Source organism: Eupeodes corollae, chromosome 1 (genome assembly GCF_945859685.1).
Source record: "Eupeodes corollae chromosome 1, idEupCoro1.1, whole genome shotgun sequence".
In the NCBI taxonomy this organism is placed as follows: Eukaryota; Metazoa; Arthropoda; class Insecta; order Diptera; family Syrphidae; genus Eupeodes; species Eupeodes corollae.
The window spans coordinates 134,238,818-134,261,060 of record NC_079147.1 but is presented as its reverse complement, the minus strand read 5'-3'; the positions used below and the strand labels follow the sequence as shown (position 1 = coordinate 134,261,060).

The following is a 22,243-nucleotide window of genomic DNA, read 5'->3' as shown; positions in this document are numbered from 1 at the left end:
CAAAGTTTGTTTTAAATTTTGATACACTTTTGAGGAGTTTTAAGGAGAGTACTAGCACGCATTTAAAATAACGTATTTGTATATAATGTAATATTATTTAATAGTTTGGTCAATGTCCAACCTATAGCTTAAACCATACAACTCAGATTTCCTGGTTCTTCACGACCGCTGCGACATAATTTCTTAATATAGCTCATCTTCTATTTTTATTATTTTGTATTTAACATCAAATTATTTCCTTACAAAACAAAAAATAGCTTATAACAAAGAAATTGTTTTTTATTCGGATTGCGCAGAATTTCGGTAAAATTTATTTTGTTTTATTTTACAAATATTTCCGTCTAAATTTTACTGGAATGATTAATAAATTAATAAAAATAATCTTGAACCAATTTTATCAAATATTTCGTTTGTTTAAAAGAAACTGTAGGCATTTGTACATACAAAAAAAAAAATAGTATAAAAATATTGCAACAGAAATTCGTTTGCTGTTTTTCGATTTGTATTTTTGTTTTTTTTTTTTTAATATTATAAACAATCATTAATTAATTATATTGTAATCCTAACTTCACTATCATCACACATCTACATAATCTAATTGAATGTAAATTTGCTTCACTCCAACAGACTCGAATATCATTCGCGCATGCGTCAATACATATTTTGGAACACAGTCTTTCTTAACCTCTAGCTTTATCGCACCAACAAATACATTCGAGCATAATGTCCAGAAGTGTGGCTCCTGCACTGATTGAACTCCACCAAGTGCTTCTACTTTTTGATAGCATTGGCGTAAGACTCCATCAAGTTCTTGGGGTTGTCGTTGCATGAGAATCATAATCGATTCTTTAATAAGACTCAAAACACTCATTGCAATCAAAAGAGCAATGAATATCGAACAAATAGGATCTGCAATCATCCATCCAAACATTTGCATTAGAACTGCAGAAATAATAACTCCAACTGATCCCAAAGTATCGGCTAATATGTGCAGGAAAACTCCTCGCATAATTTGAGAATTGTTTCCGCCAATTTCGCTTACTGCAATGCCACTACTGCCGTTGTGGCTATGTCCGTGACCGCCATGATTATGACTATGACCATGGCCGTGACTTTGAGGGTCTTCAACTGTTATACTAAGCATTTCGCCATGGTCTAAGTGATTACTGGGAGAACTGTGTGAATGTCCATGACCTCCACCGCCATGCGAATGACCATGCCCACCACCGCCGTGTGAGTGGCCATGTTGGAATGCATATATGCCTACTAGATTTACCAAAAGACCAAGTACAGAAACAACAAATAGGCGCTCGTGTTTCACTTCTGGTGGCTCAATCAGACGCTCCACACCTTCTGATAAAATGAAGAACGCAATAAACAGAAGAAAAAGGCTATTCACAAACCCAGCTAGTACTTCTGCTCTCACGTAGCCATAAGAGAATTTATCGTTAGCTTTCCACTTGGTTATGACAGATGCAGCTAGACCAGCTAGTAGACCTGTGCAATCGAAGAACATATGAAATGAATCCGAAATGAGACCTGAAATGTAAGAATATATGATATTTGAATTAATGTTGGTAAGAAAATAAAATACAATATCTAATTGACTATTTCGCATCTTTGATTCTAATTTAACAAACAATTAAAGTAACCATTTTATTGAACTTAAAAGAGATTATAAACCTTACAACATCTTGATGTCATACAAATTTTTATTGTTATTGTTTATACCACGTTTAAATATCGTTACGTGATTTATTTTATTTCACAAAAATTTACTGAAATCAATCAAAAGCAATGTTACTCTCTTCGAATATCTATTTAAAATTATGCATAAGAAGCAAAGAAGCATACAATACTTCTGAACTGAACTGAACTCTATTTTGGAACTCGATAGCCTTATAAGATCCACTAGATTCGTGTTATAAACAACGAGATATGACATAACGCAGATAATAAAACACAAAACAAATCTAGCCATTCTAAAATTGTCTTTAAACCTTGGCATCAAAATTTTAATTAATCTTAAACCAGAAGTCCTCCACTCTCTGATTGCAAATATGTACATGACAGAAGTCTAGGTGGCCGAATTTTCCAGGCTGATGTCGCTAAAAATGATTATATTTTGACGTTTTTGGACTTTTTAGAAACCACTTGAAATTGGTCGCATTCAAAAGCTCTTGAATTCCTGATTTCGAATATGAACATGGCAGAGAGTAGGTGAACGTGTTGCTTTGCAACTAACTGAATACCTCGGGTTAGCGATAAAAATCGCGATTTTTCAAATTAAATCATGACTTGATTATCGATAAATGTCACGAATTCTTTCTAGTATTTTATCCAGTTAAAGGTTATTTCTTAAAATTAATGTAAGTTAAAAAGATTTCACTCCTAAATATGAATTTGTAATTAACAGAAGTTTCACGAATGCTTATGTGTATGTTATCAATTAAAATTTAGAAATAATTTCTTCAAATCTATGCCCATTTTGGATTCGGAAAATAATATTTCAGATTGAAGTTTAGCTAAACGTAGGCTTAGCCAGAAGGATTCAAATCCGAAGACTTAGATGGCAGGGTCATGTCATGAATGGACATCAACGCTTCAACAACGAAGGTCTTTGAATCCAATTTTGAGACACTGCGTAGGACGCGAATCGGGTGGCGCGCGCAGATGAAAGACCACCTCAATCAACTTGGTGTGCGAAACTGGAAATAGCTAGCTATTGACCGGGCTGGCTGCAGACGCTATTTGTTTGAGGCACAGGTCCGTCTCAGACTATACGTTCACCTTAAATAGGTAATTGCTCTATCCATTTCATTTAAAAGCTTTTTCCATTATTGCTAGTATTCAGAAAGTGGCATTTTCGGGCAGAGGAATTATAATTTTCAAAAAAAAATTAAATACTCGAAGAACATTTTTAATTAGTATATGTATAATGTATATGCCACATTAACGGAACAAATAAGAAATGTCTATGAAATTATGAAATTTGGTGAAAGCATTTAACTTACGATTAAAATGAAGAATCAAAAGAAGGTTGAAGGAGAGATTATGGTGTATGAAACAGAAATGCACAGGCATAAGGTATGTATATGGCACATAAGATTAAAGTATTATTTCAGTATAGAATGACACCAACATCAAAACGCCGCAACTAATAAGCCATCGAATTACTTGTTTGATCTTGGTGGAATGAAATAGATCTCTTATATGTTTTTTCTATTTTTCTAAAGACTAGAATTTTGTCAAAAAATTGAAGGAAACATTTTTTTTTTGCTTTGGTCTATTTTTGAAAAGGGCGTTCGTTTCCGATCATTTGACTTAAGTTATCCAAAATAATGATATTTTATAAGTTCTTACATATCCGGTACCAACACGTCTAAAATAATTTGTTTGTTCTCATTGTATAAGTTTATACAACAATAGAACTTATGTTAAGTTCTTACTATTTTTTTTTGTAAGAAATTTAAGATTCTTCTTTAAAGAATAAAGTAATGCTAACAAAAGAAAGCAACCTACAAAAATTCTTATACAAATATTAATGTGTTAACAGCTGCTGCTGCCCGAACTTACCCAAACTGTTTGTTAATATTCCATAGAATAATTCAACGAAAGCAAAACTTAGATTAAGCAACAGGAAAAGGAACAAGTTTCTAGAATTGCGATCCGAAAATATAAGCCGCTTCCAACTGTTTAGTTTCTCTTTGATTCTATACGTAAAACTCCGGCTGTCCTTTTTTGAAAGTGGTAAATACATCTTATCGAGTTTCTATATAAATAAATAAAGATAAATTATAAAACATCTTTTTAAAGGTCAATCATGTTTTAAGGAAACAGAAAAACAAATAAGTTGAATAGCATACGTGGTGTTTGTTATCACTAAATTCTTGCAGGATTTTGTAGAAATAAAAAAGTTTATTAACCTAGAAAAACTTGTTTCAGTTCAGCAGCGGTAGATGTGGTGAGAGAAAGTTTAGTTTACTTGAGGATGTCTTCTTAATTTAATACATAAAATTTAAATTATTTCATTGCATTTTGTTATATTTATTTAGTATGCTTTAAAAATGAAGAATAATTTTTTCCGAATATATTGGGGAGTTTTCTGACGTATTGTTGACAACACCAAACTAACACCACCAAACCTTACGAGTTTGACATTTCACATATAGGAAGGTGCACACTTAATACACTCATATAAAAAAGTGCTTGAAAATCGCTTAAGAAAAATGAAGTGAGTGCGTTTAGTGTGAATAGCTGCTGGCAAATAAGGCCTTACACCTACTGCGAAACTTTAATCACGTTTTTGGGATAATTTCCTGGGAAAGTTCATGCTTGCACGTGACAGAAATGAATGAATACTCAAATGTCAACTAATTTCAGTTTCAGTACACCAACAAAATGTTCATACATCAAATAATAAGTTTTGTAACTACATTTCAACACGGTTCATTAAATTTCAATTTTAACATTTGCACCATTTTGAAGAAAGTAAAAACTTGACACAATCGAAAAAATAAGGCCATGATAAACAAGTGGAAATCCGGAATTGTTTTCAAATATTAAGTTGCTGACAACCGATGTTGACTGTTGGGTCTTTGAAATTTGATAAAAATTGCCATCACAGATAGGCTAGCCGCGCACATGCAACTATTTCGAAACCAAATAGTTCGATTGGAGTGGCAGTCCAGATGTCATTGACTCACCTGGACCTCAAGGGTCCATTGTGATACCACTAATGAGGTTAACCATTTTTGCCAGTTCACTGGTATTATCGAAGAAGGTATTACCGAGAAAGTTATTCCTTCAATGGAGAGTGATGGACATGTACATAGAAGGTGTTGGACTGTTTCCTCTTCCTCCTCGTCCATGCAGCTTCTACAGAAGTCATTTGTGTAGACCCCTAGCCTCAGATCATATCTTCCTATGAGGCAGTTTCCTGTTATTACTTCAATTGTAGAGTTTATACTTTTTCTGCTCAGGGATATCAAACCTTTTGACCGTTTTAAGTCTATGCTTGGCCATATTTGCTTGATTGCTACGCAGGTGGTACTCTGTGACCATCTAGCATTTGTTGTTTATAGAGCATATTGTTTGAGAAGATATTTTCATGTAGCTTGTGGTGTTCCTATGTTATCTTTTTGCCTAACATCTCATTCAGAGATGATCGGCAATCGTGGACTATTTGAGAGTTTGTGGAGACAGACGCGAGAGAATTAAGAGTGGCTTGGCTGTCCGAGAAGATTCGTAGTGCCTGGATCGTTAGTTGCCAAACATCGCGCACATAAGTAGCTCCGAAAGTAATAACGAAATAAACCAATACACAGGAAACTTTTATTTACCTTGACTAAATTGTTCTCTCTCTTGTTTTTACAGAAAATAATTCCACGATTTAGTTGAATGTCCACGCATGTACATATAATTCCTTGAGACACAAACTAAGGTATTGGATCGAGTTGATCGTCTAGTTTATATCAAAACACAAACTAAAAAGTTTCTCGAGTGGCCGACAGAATGGTTTCTGTGCGGAGACTCTCATATAGTGCTGAGTTTAGAAACCAATCAGTTTCAAAACTAAAAGTTGCATGTGCGCGCCTAACCTAAAGCTACTCAGAACTCAATCAATAGATACAATTCACATTAGTGCTCAAAATAAGTGGGACTGACAGTTCATACAGACCAGTAGCTATTGAACCTACAGCGTTTTATTTTCACACGATAACCTATATAGATCATTTGCGGCAGTACGCAGCTTATAATAGCAACTTAACATGCGAGCCTTATATCTTAAGTATACCTTCCAAATTCACGTCCTTTGTTTATCTTACCTCAAATTAAATTTTACATTGTCCTACAAGATCCAAACAAAATTTGTAAACTAAAGGGGGCCTACAGTTTAAGCTGAATACGAACATCTTATATTATGAGAATCACATTTCATGACAAGAATAACACTTGGAGGATTTGTCAATTCCTCGCAAGATGTAGTACCCGTGAAAAAACTTTTAGAATTTGTAAATTGATTTTTAAGAATACAAATATTTACATAATTCACTGCCAGATAGAAAAGCGCCCATAATCCTCAAAAGAAGTGCAACACATCAATAATGAAAATGTTTTATGTATATAAAATAAATAAATAAATTAGATGGCGCAAAAGTCCATGAAGAACCAGGGCCGAGGGACTTACAACTCTCAACTGTTGTCGGGGATGGAAGGTACCTACAGTTTATATGCCAAATCCGAACGGCTTATTTTATTAAAAAATGTTTGTGAAAATTTTAAGATATATATGTATATTTTGTTTTACTTTTGAAAATTAAGTCATTAATCACTTTCTTGAGATTATTATTTCAAGCACCAAACTCTTAAAATACATTTTTCTTATTTTATAATTCTTGTAGAGAAAGATTTAGTTGATTTAGTTTTTCTCTTGTACAATATAAAGAAAGAAGAAATCTTAGTGAGTACAACACTTAATAGTACTACAACCATGTGGTGGTACCCATATTATAATTCGGTCTATTTTTATTTTCGGTACGCTTCCCAAATTCACCTTGAATTCATATCTGAGTGTTGGTAGTCCCGAAAACTTCCGGCCTCCATCTTTTTGCATCAAAGTTTTCGAGATGGTAAGTCGTGCTAAGTGAAAATTATCTTCAAATAATTCAATTTTAAAATAATAACTTCAATACAAATTAGTTTAATAGAAAAATCAGATAATTTAACATCTTTTAAAATTAAATTTGCTATCGATTTTGTCGAGTTTCTTGTAAAAAATGAAAAATAAAATAAAGTGATGTGCAATGCACATGTCATGCGGGTGCTTAGAAAAACATTAATGGAAATATGTTTTTTTTTTCAAATCTCATTAGCCTCCTAAAAAGGATTCGAAGTCTTCGGCTAAACAGCCACAAAAGACACAAAAGAAGAAGGAAGGTGGAGGCGGTGGCAAGGCCAAGAAGAAGAAGTGGTCCAAGGGTAAAGTGAGGGACAAGTTGAACAACCAGATCCTCTTCGACGAAGCCACTTACGAGAAATTGTACAAAGAGGTGCCACAATACAAACTGATCACACCATCGGTTGTTTCTGAACGTTTGAAGATCCGTGGTTCATTGGCCAAGAGGGCTTTAGTTGAATTAAGAGACAAGGGTAGGATAAGAAACAATTCTTTTCATTACGTTTATGATTTTAATCTGTTTTCTTTTCTCTGTTCTAGGTCTAATCCGCCAAGTTGTCCAACATCATTCGCAAGTTATCTACACCAGGGCTACCAAGGGTGATGATGCGTAAACCCTGAAATCATGTACAAAGTCAAATTTGTATTTTAAGGGATAATAAACTCGTCAAAACTTATTTTTTAACTGATGTGCGTTTTTTGATTTAAAAAAGTATTGGTTTATTTAACCACGAATGGCTACTGAGCATAAGGGTGAAACTAAAGCGTTTGGTACTGTATGAAGGGTTTCAATGCAAAGTAAGCGCTCACCACTCAGTTGTGCCGGCATTTGTATGAATTGCCCCTCTCAATTGTGGGATTTTTATGGCTTGAAGCACCTTAAGTTTCATAAAAGCAGTTATAAATTCTCAAATGTGGGTGATGTCAATATGTATATTTTAGACTTTGCAGATTAAAAGTATATCAATTTTATACCGAAATTAAAATATTTTTAAAGAATTATGTAAGACGATACTCAGTCACTCATTTGCTAGCTTTCATCAGTAAACAGCAGAGTAGTGACCTCAACACCTTCATAGCTTTTAGAAATGGGACTTTTTAATGTTACAGTGCTAATTGACTTGTTTTTGAATAGGACGGTTAAAATATGTCGAATCATATACACCAGTGATAAGAAGGCGAGAAACGGTGCTGTCACCGCCGTATCTTTTAGTAAACTAAAGTAAAACATCTGAATCTTAAAATATTCAACGAAGACGGATGTTTCCTTTATCGTCATTATATAGAATAGTTATAATTGTTCTACTCTCATCGGTCATCGCAATTCTGAAATAAACTGCTGACATTTTTTCAGTTGTAAGGAACCTACTTCTATTTTAAAAATCTCCCACAAACAAAACAATACTTTAAAAGATTAAGTTGTCCTGTATTCGAATCGCGCCTTATAATATTTGGGTCTTTAAAATATGCCTTTTTAAAAAAGTTAAAGGTAACCGAAAGGGTGGGATATTGTTAATTATTTTTTAAAAACTCAAAAAGCAAATGATTTGTTTTTGAATGAGTTTGTAGGCTACAATTGATGCGTGTCTTAAGTACATTTTTTTAATGCCACTATTGCAAGGGGTAGACATAAATAGTTACAAATATTTAAGTTACAAACATGTCAATTGAAAGGACCATGAATCACTAAATTAGAAAAAAATCGTATGCTTATCTTAAAGCCTCCCTATACACTACGTTGGCTGTGCTATTTGTAGGTAGCAACAAAACGAATTCAACTATGGAACATTTGTCCCTGGGACAAACGGCTGGTACATAAGTACATCTGAAGCAGTGTGGAGGATATTGGATTTGTACCTATTTACATATGTCTACCCGTTCGAAGTTGGGATGGGCCGCTAGTATTCTACAATATCTTCGCAGCGTAGGTATGCGATTAAAGACATTTTATGACTAATTTTTGTAAACCTTCGGTTAGTTTTAATAGGAATTTCTATAGTAATCTAGTACTAAATAAAGCCTATGTTACTCAGTGATAATGTAGCTTTCTAAAGGAAAAAGAATTATTAAAATCGGTCCAGTACTTTTTCAGTTTATTCGTTACATACAAATTTTTTCTCTTTATAATATTAGTGTAGATGTAGAAGTGTAGATTTATATGTTTGCGTACTAAGTTAACAAAGTACTCAACATTTATATTTATATTACCATATTTTGACTAGCTAGATTTTTCTAGCGGTTTTTTGATTCGCGGTCTTCATCTGTACCGTGGGTGTGAATTCAAAGACTTTCTGGGCCGGATTGGTCCCTCTTCTCCACCTTCGTTAAAAACGTTCATAATGGGAAATGTTAGTGGTTTAATAGAAAATTAGCAAAATTAAAAAAATAATTAAAATATGAACTATTCACGTTTGGAAACCAAAATTCGGTATGGGATGAATATATTTTAGCAAGAAACATTTATAAAAAGGAACTTCGATTAGCTAAAGATAACTTCATTCGAAAAAAGAATGACACATCGAAAAATTCACAAAAATTATGGAACAACATAAAAAATCTAGTTTTAAATAAGAACCATTGTGAAATAAAAAATGTAGCATTTAAGGAAAATATGTTATATGACAGTAAAGAAATAGCCAATGAATTTAATAAATATTTTATAGCAAGTGTTGAAAATATTATCGCGGAAATCCCAAAAACAACGTACCTATTCTGATACAATTAATGTGACTAACACTGTTTTTAAATTTAAAACTATTAAAAACAGAGATATTAATGAATTAAATTAAAATATTAATTTATGAGTGCGCAAATGTTTTTATACGGTTTTTAAATACTTAGCCCTATATTAAAAGCAATTCTCAATAAATCTATATTAACCGATTGTTTTCCAAGCAAGTGGAAGGAAACGTTGGTAATACCTATCCAAAAGGACAAAAAATAATTTTAAGTGAGGAATTCAGACCAGTTAATATGATTCATATTTATGAAAAGATCTTGGAAAACATTTTAGAAAAACAATTTAGGAGTTATATGGAAGATAATAATGTCCTAATGGATCAACAATCGGGTTTTCGAAAAGGATATTCGTGTAAAACTGCGATTAATTGGGTGGTGGAAAATTGGAAAAATGAGATGGATAACAAAAATACTGTCATTAGGGTCTTTTTGAATTTCATGAGGGCCGCTTCGAGATTGTTGATCGTAAAATACTTCTTGAAAAGCTCTCAAAATATGCAATCAAAAATAATGAGTTAAAAAGGTTTGACTCATATTTAAATGCTCGAACACAGAGTAAATCAGTGAACAATAATGTGTCTGATGCGAATAAAGTGAAAATGGGTGTACCTTAGGGCTCGGTATTGGGGGTGTTCTTGTTCCTATTATAATATATAAATGATATAAACTTGCAGTTAAATATTGTAAATTATGTATGTTTGCTGATGACGCCTTTCTCTTTATTTCTGGGAAAGATATGCATGAATGTACGGAGAAAATTAATAATGACTTGCGATCCAAAACTCAATGGCTGATTATTAATAAGTTAAAACTGAATGTGAAGAAAACAAAGTGGATGTGTGTCAATGGTTGTGCGGAACTGAATGTAATACAAATTAATGGAGAAAATATAGATTGTGTTGATGAATTTAAGTACTTAGGAGTAGTAATTGAGAATAAAATAAACCTTAAAGCTAATACGGAGTATGATTGCAAGAAACTGTCGAAAAAAATATACTTTCTCGGCAGGATTAGGAAAAATATGTCAATTAATACTGCAATTAAAATTTATAACGCGATGGTTGAACCTCATTTTCAATATTGTTCTACCATTTTATTTTAATCTTCTCAAGGACATTTGTCTCGCTTCCAAAAACTGCAAAATAAAGCTATGAGAATAATCTTAAAATATGCCCGTCTTATCCATATAAGAACTATGTTACAGAAACTTAACTGCCTTAGTATAACTCAGCTAATTAAATTGAATGTTTTATTGTTTGTATTTAAAATGAAAATCAATATGCTTTCAAAGTACTTATGTAATAATTTAAAATATATCTGCGATTCTCAACCTTATAATCTTAGACGCGCTCAAAACTTTAGACTTGATAAGAAAACAGAACACAATGATGTTTAAAGAACTCCAATTATATAATAATCTTGCTAGTAAAATTAAATCTTTAAAAACTTTAAACCATTTAAAAAAAAGTAATTAAATATTTGAAATCACTTTCATTTATTTTTGTTCATTGTATCAATAACCTTAGATGCATAGGCGGCCGTAGACCACGGAAAGAACTTTTCTCGTCGAAACGACCCAAGGTGCTTTCATCCGATTTTTTCGTATGCTTCTGCACCGTATAGGGGGGTTTTACTACTTAATTGCTTTCTTAGTCCAAAGAAACAGCGGTTAGCAAGAGTAGGGTGTATTCATAAACGCAGAAAATCTGCGTTAGTAAAATCACATTTCATTTCTGATGCATTTGTGAACGCACTTCCAAGGAAGGTCTGCAGTAAACAAAAAGTTATGACTTAGCCCGATCTGTATGTAAACAGAGTTCATTAACGTCAGAGAAAAATTGATGCCTCCAGTGTTGACATGGGAGCTCCGTACTATTCTTTTCTTGTTTAAAGCCTCTCTTGACATCACAAGGTTCTGTTAAGTTGTTTACAACCTTTATGGAGCAGTAGTTATGGCTCTATACAGCTTGTCCCTGTAAATGCTGGCATATGCCGTCTTGAAATCGATGAAGAGATGTTGGGTGTCGATTTGACGTTCTTGGGTTTTTTCTAGTATCTGCCTTTATAGTTGGTTCAGTGAAGAGGGTCTCCTTTTTCAATATCGGACAAACAATACTGAGCTCTCATTCATTGGGCATGCCTTCTTTCGACCATACTTTACAGATAAGTTTGCTTTGAAGAGCTCGACATTGGCTTGCGTCGTCATTCATTGGGCATGCCTTCTTTCGACCATACTTTACAGATAAGTTTGCTTTGAAGAGCTCGACATTGGCTTGCGTCGTCTATATTGAATGGATCAAGCTACCGGACAGCGGAATTTAGTTTGGTTCGCGTTATACAGTCTACAGAAATGTTCCTTCTATATCCTCAGCATTGACAGCGGTTCGACTACGATATTTGCACTTTCATCTTTGCAGCCTTGGGTCGATGTTTATGTACTTGCAAATTTCGTTTCACCTGCGCATAAGACTTTTGAACACCATTTCTCCTTTTTGTATCCACGATTGTTCAAATTTAAAACATTTTCCACATTAGAGTTGTTTTGAACGTTTATTATAATTTTATATTACCTATATCACCAGTAAGGACTTCTTTCGTTTATAGGTATTAGCAAACATTGTAATCATTTAAAAGGAACTTCTTGATTAGAAATAAAAAAGGTTAAGAGATATTGCATAAAGCCGTCTTAAAATAATTGAATATTCAAAAAAATATTAGTCTTTGATTTGGATGTTTCTTATTTTAATACAAATTATACATTTTATAATTCTACTCTTTTACATGCAAGCTAACTTTTTAAGAAAGTAATAGCCTTGGTTTTTATGTACTTCAATAAATTTATATTAAAAAAAAGCATTTTCAATACGTCCCATCCGCATTATTAAGTCTTTAAAGCTTCTTGAAGCTTTCGTCTGGCTACACTGACCCGGTCTTCTTGACGACGGATATCATCTTCAGATATAACAATAGATTGCATTAACGGCTGATCGGGGTTCAAAAATGCTCCAGAGTTCTTTGTCAGTTCTGTCTTTGTAGATGTTTGCCCAGTTACAGGTTGGTTATGCACATGTAGTGCTGTGGCTACGGACTGCAAAACGGTTTGCTCGTCTACGTTCGGTCCCACCGACCTTATACCTCGCGGCAGCTCAATATTATCAAATTCCTCCCCCGTAATATTGCATGCTCGTAGACCTTCTAGACGCTTTTCCCAGAACAGCTGCTTTGGTTTTTCTTGGTTGCCATTCTTAAGATCATGCTTCACTTTACTGTTTTCATGATTTCGAACAACAGTGACGGGTTGCTTAAAAATTGACGCTGTCTGTCTTATAGGAGGTACAAGAGATACATCTGTGCGAATAGCACGGCTGCAATAAATTGTAGAAGAAAACTATAGTTCAATCAAGTAAATGGAGCAAATAAAAAAAAAAACATCAAATCCAATTTTAAAATTTTGATTCAGCACGATTTTCTAACCAATCATTTTGTAATTTTGGACATAAAAACAAACAGTATAGAAAAACAATAAAATGAAGACGAATTTTGGTTAGTAGGATGAATTGGGCAAACAAATAAGGTGAACAGAAAGAACTACATGCGGTGTGGTACCTGAACTCAAGATGTTGTCTTAGAGTCGATGGTGGAAGTGAGGAACTACCGCTACTACTGGTGGCTGAGATGTTATGGGAGAAACTAGAGGATGTCGATCCAACAAATCCACCTGCCGATGTAATTGGTGGTATTGTCGGTGATGGAGTCGCTGGTGCTGCTCCGGTTCCAGCTCCAACTCCAGCCCCAAATTGACATTTATACTTGCGTTTCAATGAGCTCGACGATGAGCCGCTACAACGATTTAAGGATATGGATGGCGGTGGCAGACTTTGTATTGTCTTGCCAGATTGGAAGTCAAATGCCGATATATCAATAGTATCACCTAGTTGTCGGGCTAGTTGGGGTTTACTATCAAATTTCTTACCACTGGGACTAAATTATATTTATAGATATACATTGGTAATTTAGAGGTTTATAAAATGGATGCTAAATGTACATCTAATAATTTGTATTTAGGGGAGGGCGAGTAAATTGTTCGATTTTCAAAGTACCTGTAATAATAAACATCAACTTTTCCAGCTGAAATGCCAGATTTGCGAAGAACTTCTTCTCGTTGCCATCCTTTTGGGAGTGAATTGCATTCAATGCGCTTTCTTTCAATAGTTATGTTGGGATTCATTTACCAATGTTTAAATAATTGATAGTAAATTCGTCAGCTAAATAGGTGAAAGCTAATTTTTGTTGGTCTAATTTTTCTGTCTGGTCTGGTTTGTTTTTATGATAGTTTGATTTGTCGTTTTCGTTTATTGAGTTTGAAGAAAAACCAGCGTCTTTTTTTCTTTTTATTTAAATGAACTCATTCAGACCAATTTTATGCAGAACATCTATTAAGCTAGGCTTACATGTATCCAAATTTGTGTTCGCAAAATATAAAGGGAAAAATGTACAGACTGATTGCAGAATGCGATGACCGTTGCTGTTGACCGAGCTAAATGTCAAAATAATGTGTGACTGTGAAATAGTAACTCTACGCAGATGAGCATGTTCATCTTTATTATAATCTACATTTATCAAAATGACTGTATTTCTGATTTATAATTTCTATAAATTGCATCCTTTTGTGTGTAAATTTCATTTCTTCTTTGGAACAATATCATTATGTACTAACGTATATATATATTTCATTATTTTCATTGAATCTGAAAGTTGTTTTTGGGATTCGAGAAGCGCTGATGTAAGTAAAGGCGAGTTTTCGGAAGTTTTAATGAATCCGCGTTTCCATGGCCTTGCAAACAAGGGATGGCGTAAGTGCAATGAAGTGAAGTGGACGATAGTAATGAAGAATAGTCCTTTTTAGGGACAAGCTGGACAAATGTTGTTTTTGGTTTGGAAAGAGACATATGTTATTGGATTGGAAAGATGGAAAAGCTATATTTAATAGTTCACTTTTTAGTTTTAATTTTGTATACTACCATTTTGGTTATATTCGAAGATTTTATACAAACATGTTAGTGCTGAAATAACACTTTCCTTTGAACTATCAAATTTTCATGAAAATTGGAGGCAAATATTGAAAGGGCGACTTTCCATTACCGCTGCACGAATTTCCTTCAGATTTTTTTTGCAGTTTGGTAGGGGTCTAAATAGGACATGTTTTAAATATTAAGGCGAGGAAACACCTTTAAGTCATACACAAAATATTTTCTTTTTCGGACTTAACCCTGTTTTTTTTTTATTTCATTTTTTGAGCCTAAAACAAGTTTTTATTAATTGATAGCATGGCTTACTAACTGCTAGGTATGCAACCCCCCTGCTTGGGATCACTGTAGGATTTGGGTGGGTGCGAGTTTGGGTGCAAGGGGTCTGGGTTCAATCCCTGCCTGTGCCACCTTAATTTAAAAAAAATAATTTTTGCAGCCTCTTGCGAGGAATTGACAAATCCTTCAAGAGTAATTCTTGTCATGAAAAAGTGCTTTCTCAAAACTAGCCGTTCGGATTCAGTCGAAAATTGTAGGTCCCTCCATTCCTGACAACAGTACTCGCACACAGGAATGGTTGAGAGTTGTAAGTCACTAGGCCCTGGTTCACAACGGACTGTTGCGCCACCCCATTTGATTTTGAGGTATGGCACTGACACTGAACAAAAACATGGAAAAAATGTCAATATCAACCATTTTTGCGTGTTTTGCATTTTTTAAATATTTTTTTTTTAAACAAATGCGAAACTTATTTTCAAACGACAAATCAGTAAATTAGATGGACAAGCCACTCTCAGTTGAATAGTAGGTGAAACCCCTTAAACAAAACCCTTTCGTCATAAACAATTTCCCTAGGGAATTTTCAATGACAGTTAGGTTTGGCTTTTTAAACATCGCTTGTCATTTCCATAGCCATGTGTCAGTTCAGTTTTGATCGAGGCAAATTTGGAAATTTTGGACTATTGACTTAAATATTTCTTAAATTTTTTAAAAAAATACTCAAAAATACTCCAGTTTTAAACGTTAACCTTATATTTGTATTTATAAAATCAAAATGGATAGCTCTTCAATAAGAGGACGTTTTAGTTTGAGTACAACAAATTTATCCAGTCCAATAGCAGAATCTACATGCTTAAACGGTGTCAGGTAATTTAAAAGAAAATGTATTATTTTGTTCCATAGCACAGTTTCATTATTTTGTTTTTTAAGCTCACGTTCAAAATTCAACTGGGGAGAAGGAACAATCAGCTCAAGGAGCCGAAATAATTCACTTTCAGTCAATGAACAAAGTAGTTCCATGTCCAAAAATTTAACTAACATACCAACAAAAGTTTCAATGTCTCCATCATCACGAATCGATCCAAGGTTTGTGTATGCAATGTTGCAATCTTATCTTTACATTTAAAAAATTACTCTTTTTACAAACAGAACGTATGTTGACATACATAGCAATGGATTAGCGTCAAGGATTGTAAAGTATCATGATAATAGTGCTCGACTAAATCGATCTCTGTCTATGACTAATTTATATAACAAACCAGGACAGTTTCCAGTTGTGCATTTAAAAAAAAACGAACAACAATACAAAGCAAAAAAGACAAAGAACCTTTCTATGACCAGAATAGCAGCTCCAGGTAGGATATGATCTATCTAAAACGTACGATTCATTTTCAAACACATCTTTTTTCAAACAGAGAAATCGGTTTTCCATGGAAATACACTTTCAAGTATACTGCGATCAGGTTCCATTGTAGGATTGCAGAAAAGTGATGAAGAAATTTCGCGAGAAAATCGTCCTATACTTCATCCACCACCCACAGAAAATGAAATGGCTCCGACGAGAAGTGTCCTTGAAGTTCTGAAAGAAATCTCAAGAAAAAGAATAAATAGCGATGTATGTATAAAATAAATGTGAAATTATTGATTTTATTAAATTTTAGAATCGGTTGCATTTATTCTAGGATATTTATATTGAAATAAGTCGCATTTTCTTTTATTTTAGGAAATGGATGGAACTGAACTCACCAAAAAACAATGCAAAGAAACCGAACAGGACTCAACTTTGAATACCATCCATCGCACACAAACCAAACGGCAGCGTGAAATTACGAACTCGTCATCGAATTCACAAATATCACCTGAGCAACAAGTTATAAAAAAGCGTATGTGTAATTACAACAATGACATAATGAGTTCCCTCAGCTCGAGCATGGCGAGTGTAAATAAAAGAAAAATGCTCGAAATCCAATCTCAGAAACGTACTTCTTTTGATTCGGGTTCGTTGAGTGCAAACACTGTTTCTGGAGACTATGAAATTTCAAGGAATGAAAAACTCAGATGCGTTGCGAATTCCGAAATACAGAACTTAGCTCCCTCTTCAAAATCTACACAAATGAATTCAATATCTAGTGCACCATATCAAAGTGCTAGCGAATTAGATGGCGACTGCGACACCAGGAATGGAATCGTTATGAGAAGAGCTTCAGAACCTGCATTGAGTAGCACGAAGCCGAAGCTCACACTTTTTAATAAAAACTATGATGAAGTACCGACAATACTTGGCAATGATAACGCTGAGTCTAAAGAGGATGGAGACTTATGTGGAATACAATTTGTAAAACCAAAAAAGAGTAGCTCTTTATCATCTGGCGGTTTATTGCTTATGGAAAAGACTAAAAAATCAAAACTGGCCTTGATGTTAAGTGGACTCAAGGGTGAATTAGACGAAGGAGACGAAGTAGACGCTGAACAGCCAAAACAAGAAGAAAACAGTGTAATTGTATCGTCTGTTACTACACAAGTCATTTCAACTTCGAATATTTCGAGTTCTACTTCTTTATTTACAACAACACCAACATTAGTGGTTACGTCACAACCAAGTGTAACAAGTAAATCAAGTGTTGAAGATTCTGCAAATAAAAAATCTGAAGTTACCAGCAGCTCAAATTTGACTTCAATAGCCGTTACCTCAACCACCTCAACAGCGTCCAGTGGATTCAAAATAAACCCTATTGCGGTGCAATCTACCTCTTCAATAGCTGCAGCACAAGTCACTGTACCAACGATTACAACTTCTTCTTCAATATCTACAATTACTAGCACTTCAGCTTCAACTCCTGTTATTGGTGGATTCAGCTTTGGTCTAAGTGCACCCAAGACGTCTGAAGCAACTACAACTTCAGCGCTGATATTGCCGGAGTCATCAACTACATCGCAAGCTAATGGTTCAACCTTAACAACAACATCATCACCCGTGGCTTTATCGGGCAAGAATTCTATCATGGGTATAAAATCATTTGGATTCGGTCCAGCAACAACACAACCTTCTGTGTCTACTACCCCTACTTTTAATTTTGGGGCACCAACCACAACTACAATACCAGCAGTTGTTTCTGCTACAAAAGAACCAGCAGCTACTAATACGTTTGGAATTTTGACAAAATCAAACGAATCATCTTCATCAGCAATTGGACAACCTTCAGGGACAACATTACCGACTTTCTCTTTTGGTTCACTGGCAGAAGCAAAGACAATAACAAATACATTGACAACACAAACAGCTTCTGCAGCACCCACCAGTGCATTAACAACAAACTTTGACTCACAAAAGAACACATGGAGCACACCAACTAATTCGACTCCCGCAAATATTAACCCAATTAATAGTATTCCTGTATTCGGAGGAGCAGGAGGCGTATCAAATTTACCTCATTCAACCACTTCAACAAATTCAACCGGAGGCTTTTCGTTTAGCAATTCTTCTATGACTGGTGCTGAGAATCCCATATTTGGAAACACCGCTACAGCAAGCACAACGTCCACAAATTCAAACACGACGTTCTCGTTTTCTGCTAACAAAACTCCGCCTAACCCGACCAACAAAATTAGTACTTTTACTTTTGGTGCAGGAGCTTCGTCATCCCCTGCAGCTGGAGCTGCTCCTAATACAGCATCGACATTTGGAAGCAATATACCTGCTGCAACTGCTCCTAATACAGCACTCACATTTGGTTCCACGGTGCCTCCTGCAGCCGCTAATAGTAGTCCACAAAATGTTTTTGGCAACACACCCAATCTCAATGCGAAACCATCAAATGCATTTACTTTTGGCTCTTCTGGTCCCAGTGCACCTGCGCAGAATGGAGTGTTTGCGTTCTCGTCGACTGAAAAACCTAGTACCACAGCTCCTACAGGTGCTAGTTCTGTTGGAGGATTTTCTTTCAATAATCCATCATCATCATCCATCAATTTTGGTAAAGTTGCGGAGCCTAGCAAAAATATCTTTGGAAGCGTTGCACCTGCTGTAGCTGACACAAAGCCAGCCTTCAATTTTGGTTCATCTGCCCCCAATCCAAGCACAGATAAACCTGCAGTTTTTGGTGGAGCTGCAAATATTTTTGGTGCAGCAAATTCTACACCATCCACACCTCAAAGTTCGGCCTTTACTTTCAGTTCAACATCTAATGCAACTACAAATCAGGGGCAAAGTACACCAAATCCCTTTGCACCTGCTCAAACATCAAATATAACAGGTAGTGTAGGGCCTTCAACCGTATCGAATTCAATTTTTGGAGCCCCATCGTCGGCTGTTCCACCAGTGGCGCAATCCTCAGCTTTCACTTTTGGTGCGAGTTCCAATAACACAAAACAAGAAGCTATGAAGCCAGCAGGAGGCTTTGTTTTTGGCAGCACTTCGTCAATTGGTAGTAACGCTTCAAAACCTACTGTGGATATGAGCAAAACATTTGTCTTTGGAGATGGCAACACAATTATCAAACCGGCTCCGTCATCAACAAACGTTTTTGGTAACAGTGCAACCAGCAGCAGTATCAATGGTGGCGGCGCCGGCACCACAGAAAACAAAATGTTTTCGTTTGGATCAAATGCTGGCGGAAGTAATAATACATTTACAGCTGGAAGTCAAACAATGAATCCAGCTCCAGCTTTTAATTTTGGAGGAAGTACAGCACCAACGAATAATGCAGCGCAAGCTCCAAATGGTAACTATTTTACACAACCAGAAGCCCGACCCTTCAAAAAAGCAACACGTCGCCTACACAAGACATAGACTTAAGAGACTCTGTTCTTTTAGGTTGTAATTTTTTGGATTAAAGCTCTTTAAGGTGTATTTTTGTAGTACATATGTTGTGGTTGTTTCAATATAAAATAAAATACTGATTCAAAACATACTAATTTGTTAACTGTAATTTTTTTGAATACAGATAGTTCTTTAACCGAAACTTTGAAAGCCTTAGGATTTTATTAATTTCCTCAGGTTTATCTTTGGATTTAAAGTTTTTCAAGTTAAAAATGTTATGCAGACTTGTTGAAGTTTAATTCATAACATTTGTAGGAAGTTTGTGACTCTTACCGCACTAAACCACCGGTCCACCATCAGGACCTATCTTTGAAAGATTGACAATGATTTCTCTTTCTTAATTTAAAATTCACTTAAGGGGAAGTTTATAGTTTATCGCTTTTAGACCATCAGCTCAAGAAGTTTTGGTTTTTTTTTTTATCTTCCAGCATTGTCTCGTACATTTAAGACAGTCTCCATTTTGAGTTTGTAAGACTTTGTAGTCGCTGATTGTGCGATACGCGGTGTAATCATTTAAATTTGAAGGTACAGATCCATATTTGGTTTGTTCTCGATACAGTCACTGGCCATATTATTAGACGCAGAATTTTTATAACTATTAGATTTTTTATTTTCAAAAATGGATGTATAGTTACATTTTTATGCAAGATAGAGCTCCATGCCACACAGTCTGGTCCATAAAAACTTATTTGAGGGAAGAAAACATCCGTCTGTTGGACTGGCCGGGACACAGCCCTGATATGAACCTAATTGAAAATGTGTGGGAGCTGATGAAGAGGGAAGTAGCTAAAGATGCGGTCAATTATTGAAAGAGTAATTCACTTGTGGAATCACCACGCACGAATGCAGGAAACAGTCAAATCCTGCATTGACAGTGTGCCGTGAAGAATTGAGGCTCTTATTAAAGCAAAAGGAAGTTCAACAAAATATTTAAAAAAAAAAATACAAAAATAACAACAACAAAAAACTGAAAATATTAATTTAAAAAAAAATTCTTTAAATCTGTTGCTTTATTTCTAGGAAGTAGTTTTTATTCTGCATAAAAAATAATTTAAATGCATTACAATATTCGAAAACCTGATTGAATTAGCTGGAAATTACAATTTTGCATAAAATCTAAAGTGCGTCTAATAATATGGCCAGGGACTGTATCAGAGTTCTTTCGTACTCCTTCTGGGCTTACTAGTTTACATAACCTTCTTTTCATTATGATGTGTTCTTGGGGAACATCTAAGAACTTGTTTTTCTTCTTCGAAATTCCTGTTTCTGCTATCATTTTGTTCAGCTTTTCCTGTAGCAATTTTTCGAAAACGTTTGCCATGATTAGTATAAGCGATGTTGGTGTAACACTCTTTCTCATTTTTATTAATGATCTCCTGTCTGCAACATCTAATCCAATACATTGTTTCGCTGACGATATTACTCTTAGCTTTTCATATTCGTTTTCAGATTCACACCCCTCTTCTTCGGATGTTGAACTGCAACGACAAAATATGATAAGCTCATTAAATTCCGACCTAAACAGCATTGTACAATGGGGAATAAGAAACCACGTGGAATTTAATGCTTCGAAAACTCAGTGCTGTCTTGTATCGTTAAAGCGAAATATACCCCCCTGCCATTATCCATAAATGGTACTTGCATCGAGGAAACTGAACATCTCGATATTCTTGGTATGTGTATCACCAACCACCTTTTGTGGAACGATCACATATGCGATGTCACCAAAAATGCCGCAAGATGTTTGGGTTTTCTAAGGCGATGCAAGAAATTTTGTGTCCCCTCTGATCTGGCTGTTATTTACAAGACTTATATACGTCCAAAGCTTGAGTATAACACCCATATCTGGGCTGGTGCTCCTGCAACTTACTTAAGCCTCTTGGATAGTATTGAACGTAGAGCCTTTAGATTGATTGGTGATATTACCATCATAAGATCATTTACGTCACTTGAACATCGTCGAAATGTTTCTTGTCTCACCCTGTTTTACCGTTATTATAATGGTTTATGATCTAGAGAAATAGCCAGCTGCATTCCTCCCCTTAAACAGTTCAACCGTAATACTCGTGCTTCTAGGAATGCTCATCAATATAACCTCGAGCCCATCTTCGGTCGTACTGTCAAGTACAGAGATTCGTTCTTTAGCCGTACTATGCGAATGTGGAATGCCTTGCCACACTCTGTCTTTCCCAGCTATTGCAATATTCAGGAATTCAAAACCAATGTGCACCGACATCTCCTTTCAACCTTTCTCTCCCTTTCCTAGTGCTCACACTGTATCTACATAATAAGAGTAATATATTCCTTTGAGTGTGCGCTTATTTGTATTGTATTTGGTGCCTTACCTTGTAAACCAATGACTTCTACAATTTTCAAATGATGTGGTACATAACTTAGTTTATGGCATATGCGTTCGAGGGCACTTCTTTCAAAAATTGAGTAGTGATAAGTCCGTACTACCCTGGTGATTTCTTTTGAGATAACTTATGATAACACATGGTTCCTTCTTGTTGGATTATGACAAAAGGAAATTCTTGTCGTTCCTATCAACAAACAGTAAGGGATCTGTAGTCGTATAAGCTGCGAATGGTTTAAAAATATTCGATAGATGATCAGCAATGAGATCAGCTTTTTGTTTCGGGTTTCCGATCTAATTGTGTCTTCTTAGACGCTTTGCTGGGCAAAGCCTATAAGGTTTCT

The 22,243-nt window shown here is 35.0% G+C and overlaps 4 protein-coding genes across 5 annotated transcripts; 2 read left to right on the top strand and 2 right to left on the bottom strand.

Annotated features, from left to right (window-relative positions):
• Positions 1-254: 254 nt before the first annotated feature.
• LOC129940490 (zinc transporter 7) lies at positions 255-4,148 on the bottom strand. 2 transcript variants are annotated; one of them, XM_056048844.1, is made up of 3 exons: positions 3,867-4,148; positions 3,577-3,772; positions 255-1,539 (listed from the first exon to the last, which is right to left on the bottom strand). In XM_056048844.1, the coding sequence occupies exons 2-3, from the start codon at positions 3,758-3,760 to the stop codon at positions 578-580; spliced, it is 1,146 nt and encodes a 381-aa protein (XP_055904819.1). In that variant the 5' UTR covers positions 3,761-3,772; positions 3,867-4,148; the 3' UTR covers positions 255-577. The 2 variants fall into 2 exon arrangements, with proteins under 2 accessions (XP_055904819.1, XP_055904820.1); XM_056048845.1 differs by having other exon boundaries at positions 3,927-4,148.
• Positions 4,149-6,498: 2,350 nt separating this feature from the next.
• Positions 6,499-7,368, top strand: LOC129939164 (40S ribosomal protein S25). The gene is made up of 3 exons (XM_056047066.1): positions 6,499-6,632; positions 6,876-7,152; positions 7,220-7,368. Exons 1-3 carry the CDS (start codon positions 6,630-6,632, stop codon positions 7,291-7,293), a joined length of 354 nt encoding a protein of 117 aa, XP_055903041.1. The 5' UTR covers positions 6,499-6,629; the 3' UTR covers positions 7,294-7,368.
• Positions 7,369-12,138: 4,770 nt separating this feature from the next.
• On the bottom strand, positions 12,139-13,820 carry LOC129938809 (methyl-CpG-binding domain protein 3). The gene is made up of 3 exons (XM_056046587.1): positions 13,519-13,820; positions 13,025-13,399; positions 12,139-12,783 (listed from the first exon to the last, which is right to left on the bottom strand). The coding sequence occupies exons 1-3, from the start codon at positions 13,644-13,646 to the stop codon at positions 12,300-12,302; spliced, it is 987 nt and encodes a 328-aa protein (XP_055902562.1). The 5' UTR covers positions 13,647-13,820; the 3' UTR covers positions 12,139-12,299.
• A 1,533-nt stretch (positions 13,821-15,353) lies between these two features.
• Positions 15,354-19,634, top strand: LOC129953968 (nuclear pore complex protein DDB_G0274915). Its single transcript, XM_056067537.1, has 5 exons — positions 15,354-15,591; positions 15,655-15,810; positions 15,874-16,079; positions 16,140-16,339; positions 16,448-19,634. The coding sequence occupies exons 1-5, from the start codon at positions 15,500-15,502 to the stop codon at positions 19,511-19,513; spliced, it is 3,720 nt and encodes a 1,239-aa protein (XP_055923512.1). The 5' UTR covers positions 15,354-15,499; the 3' UTR covers positions 19,514-19,634.
• Positions 19,635-22,243: the final 2,609 nt, after the last annotated feature.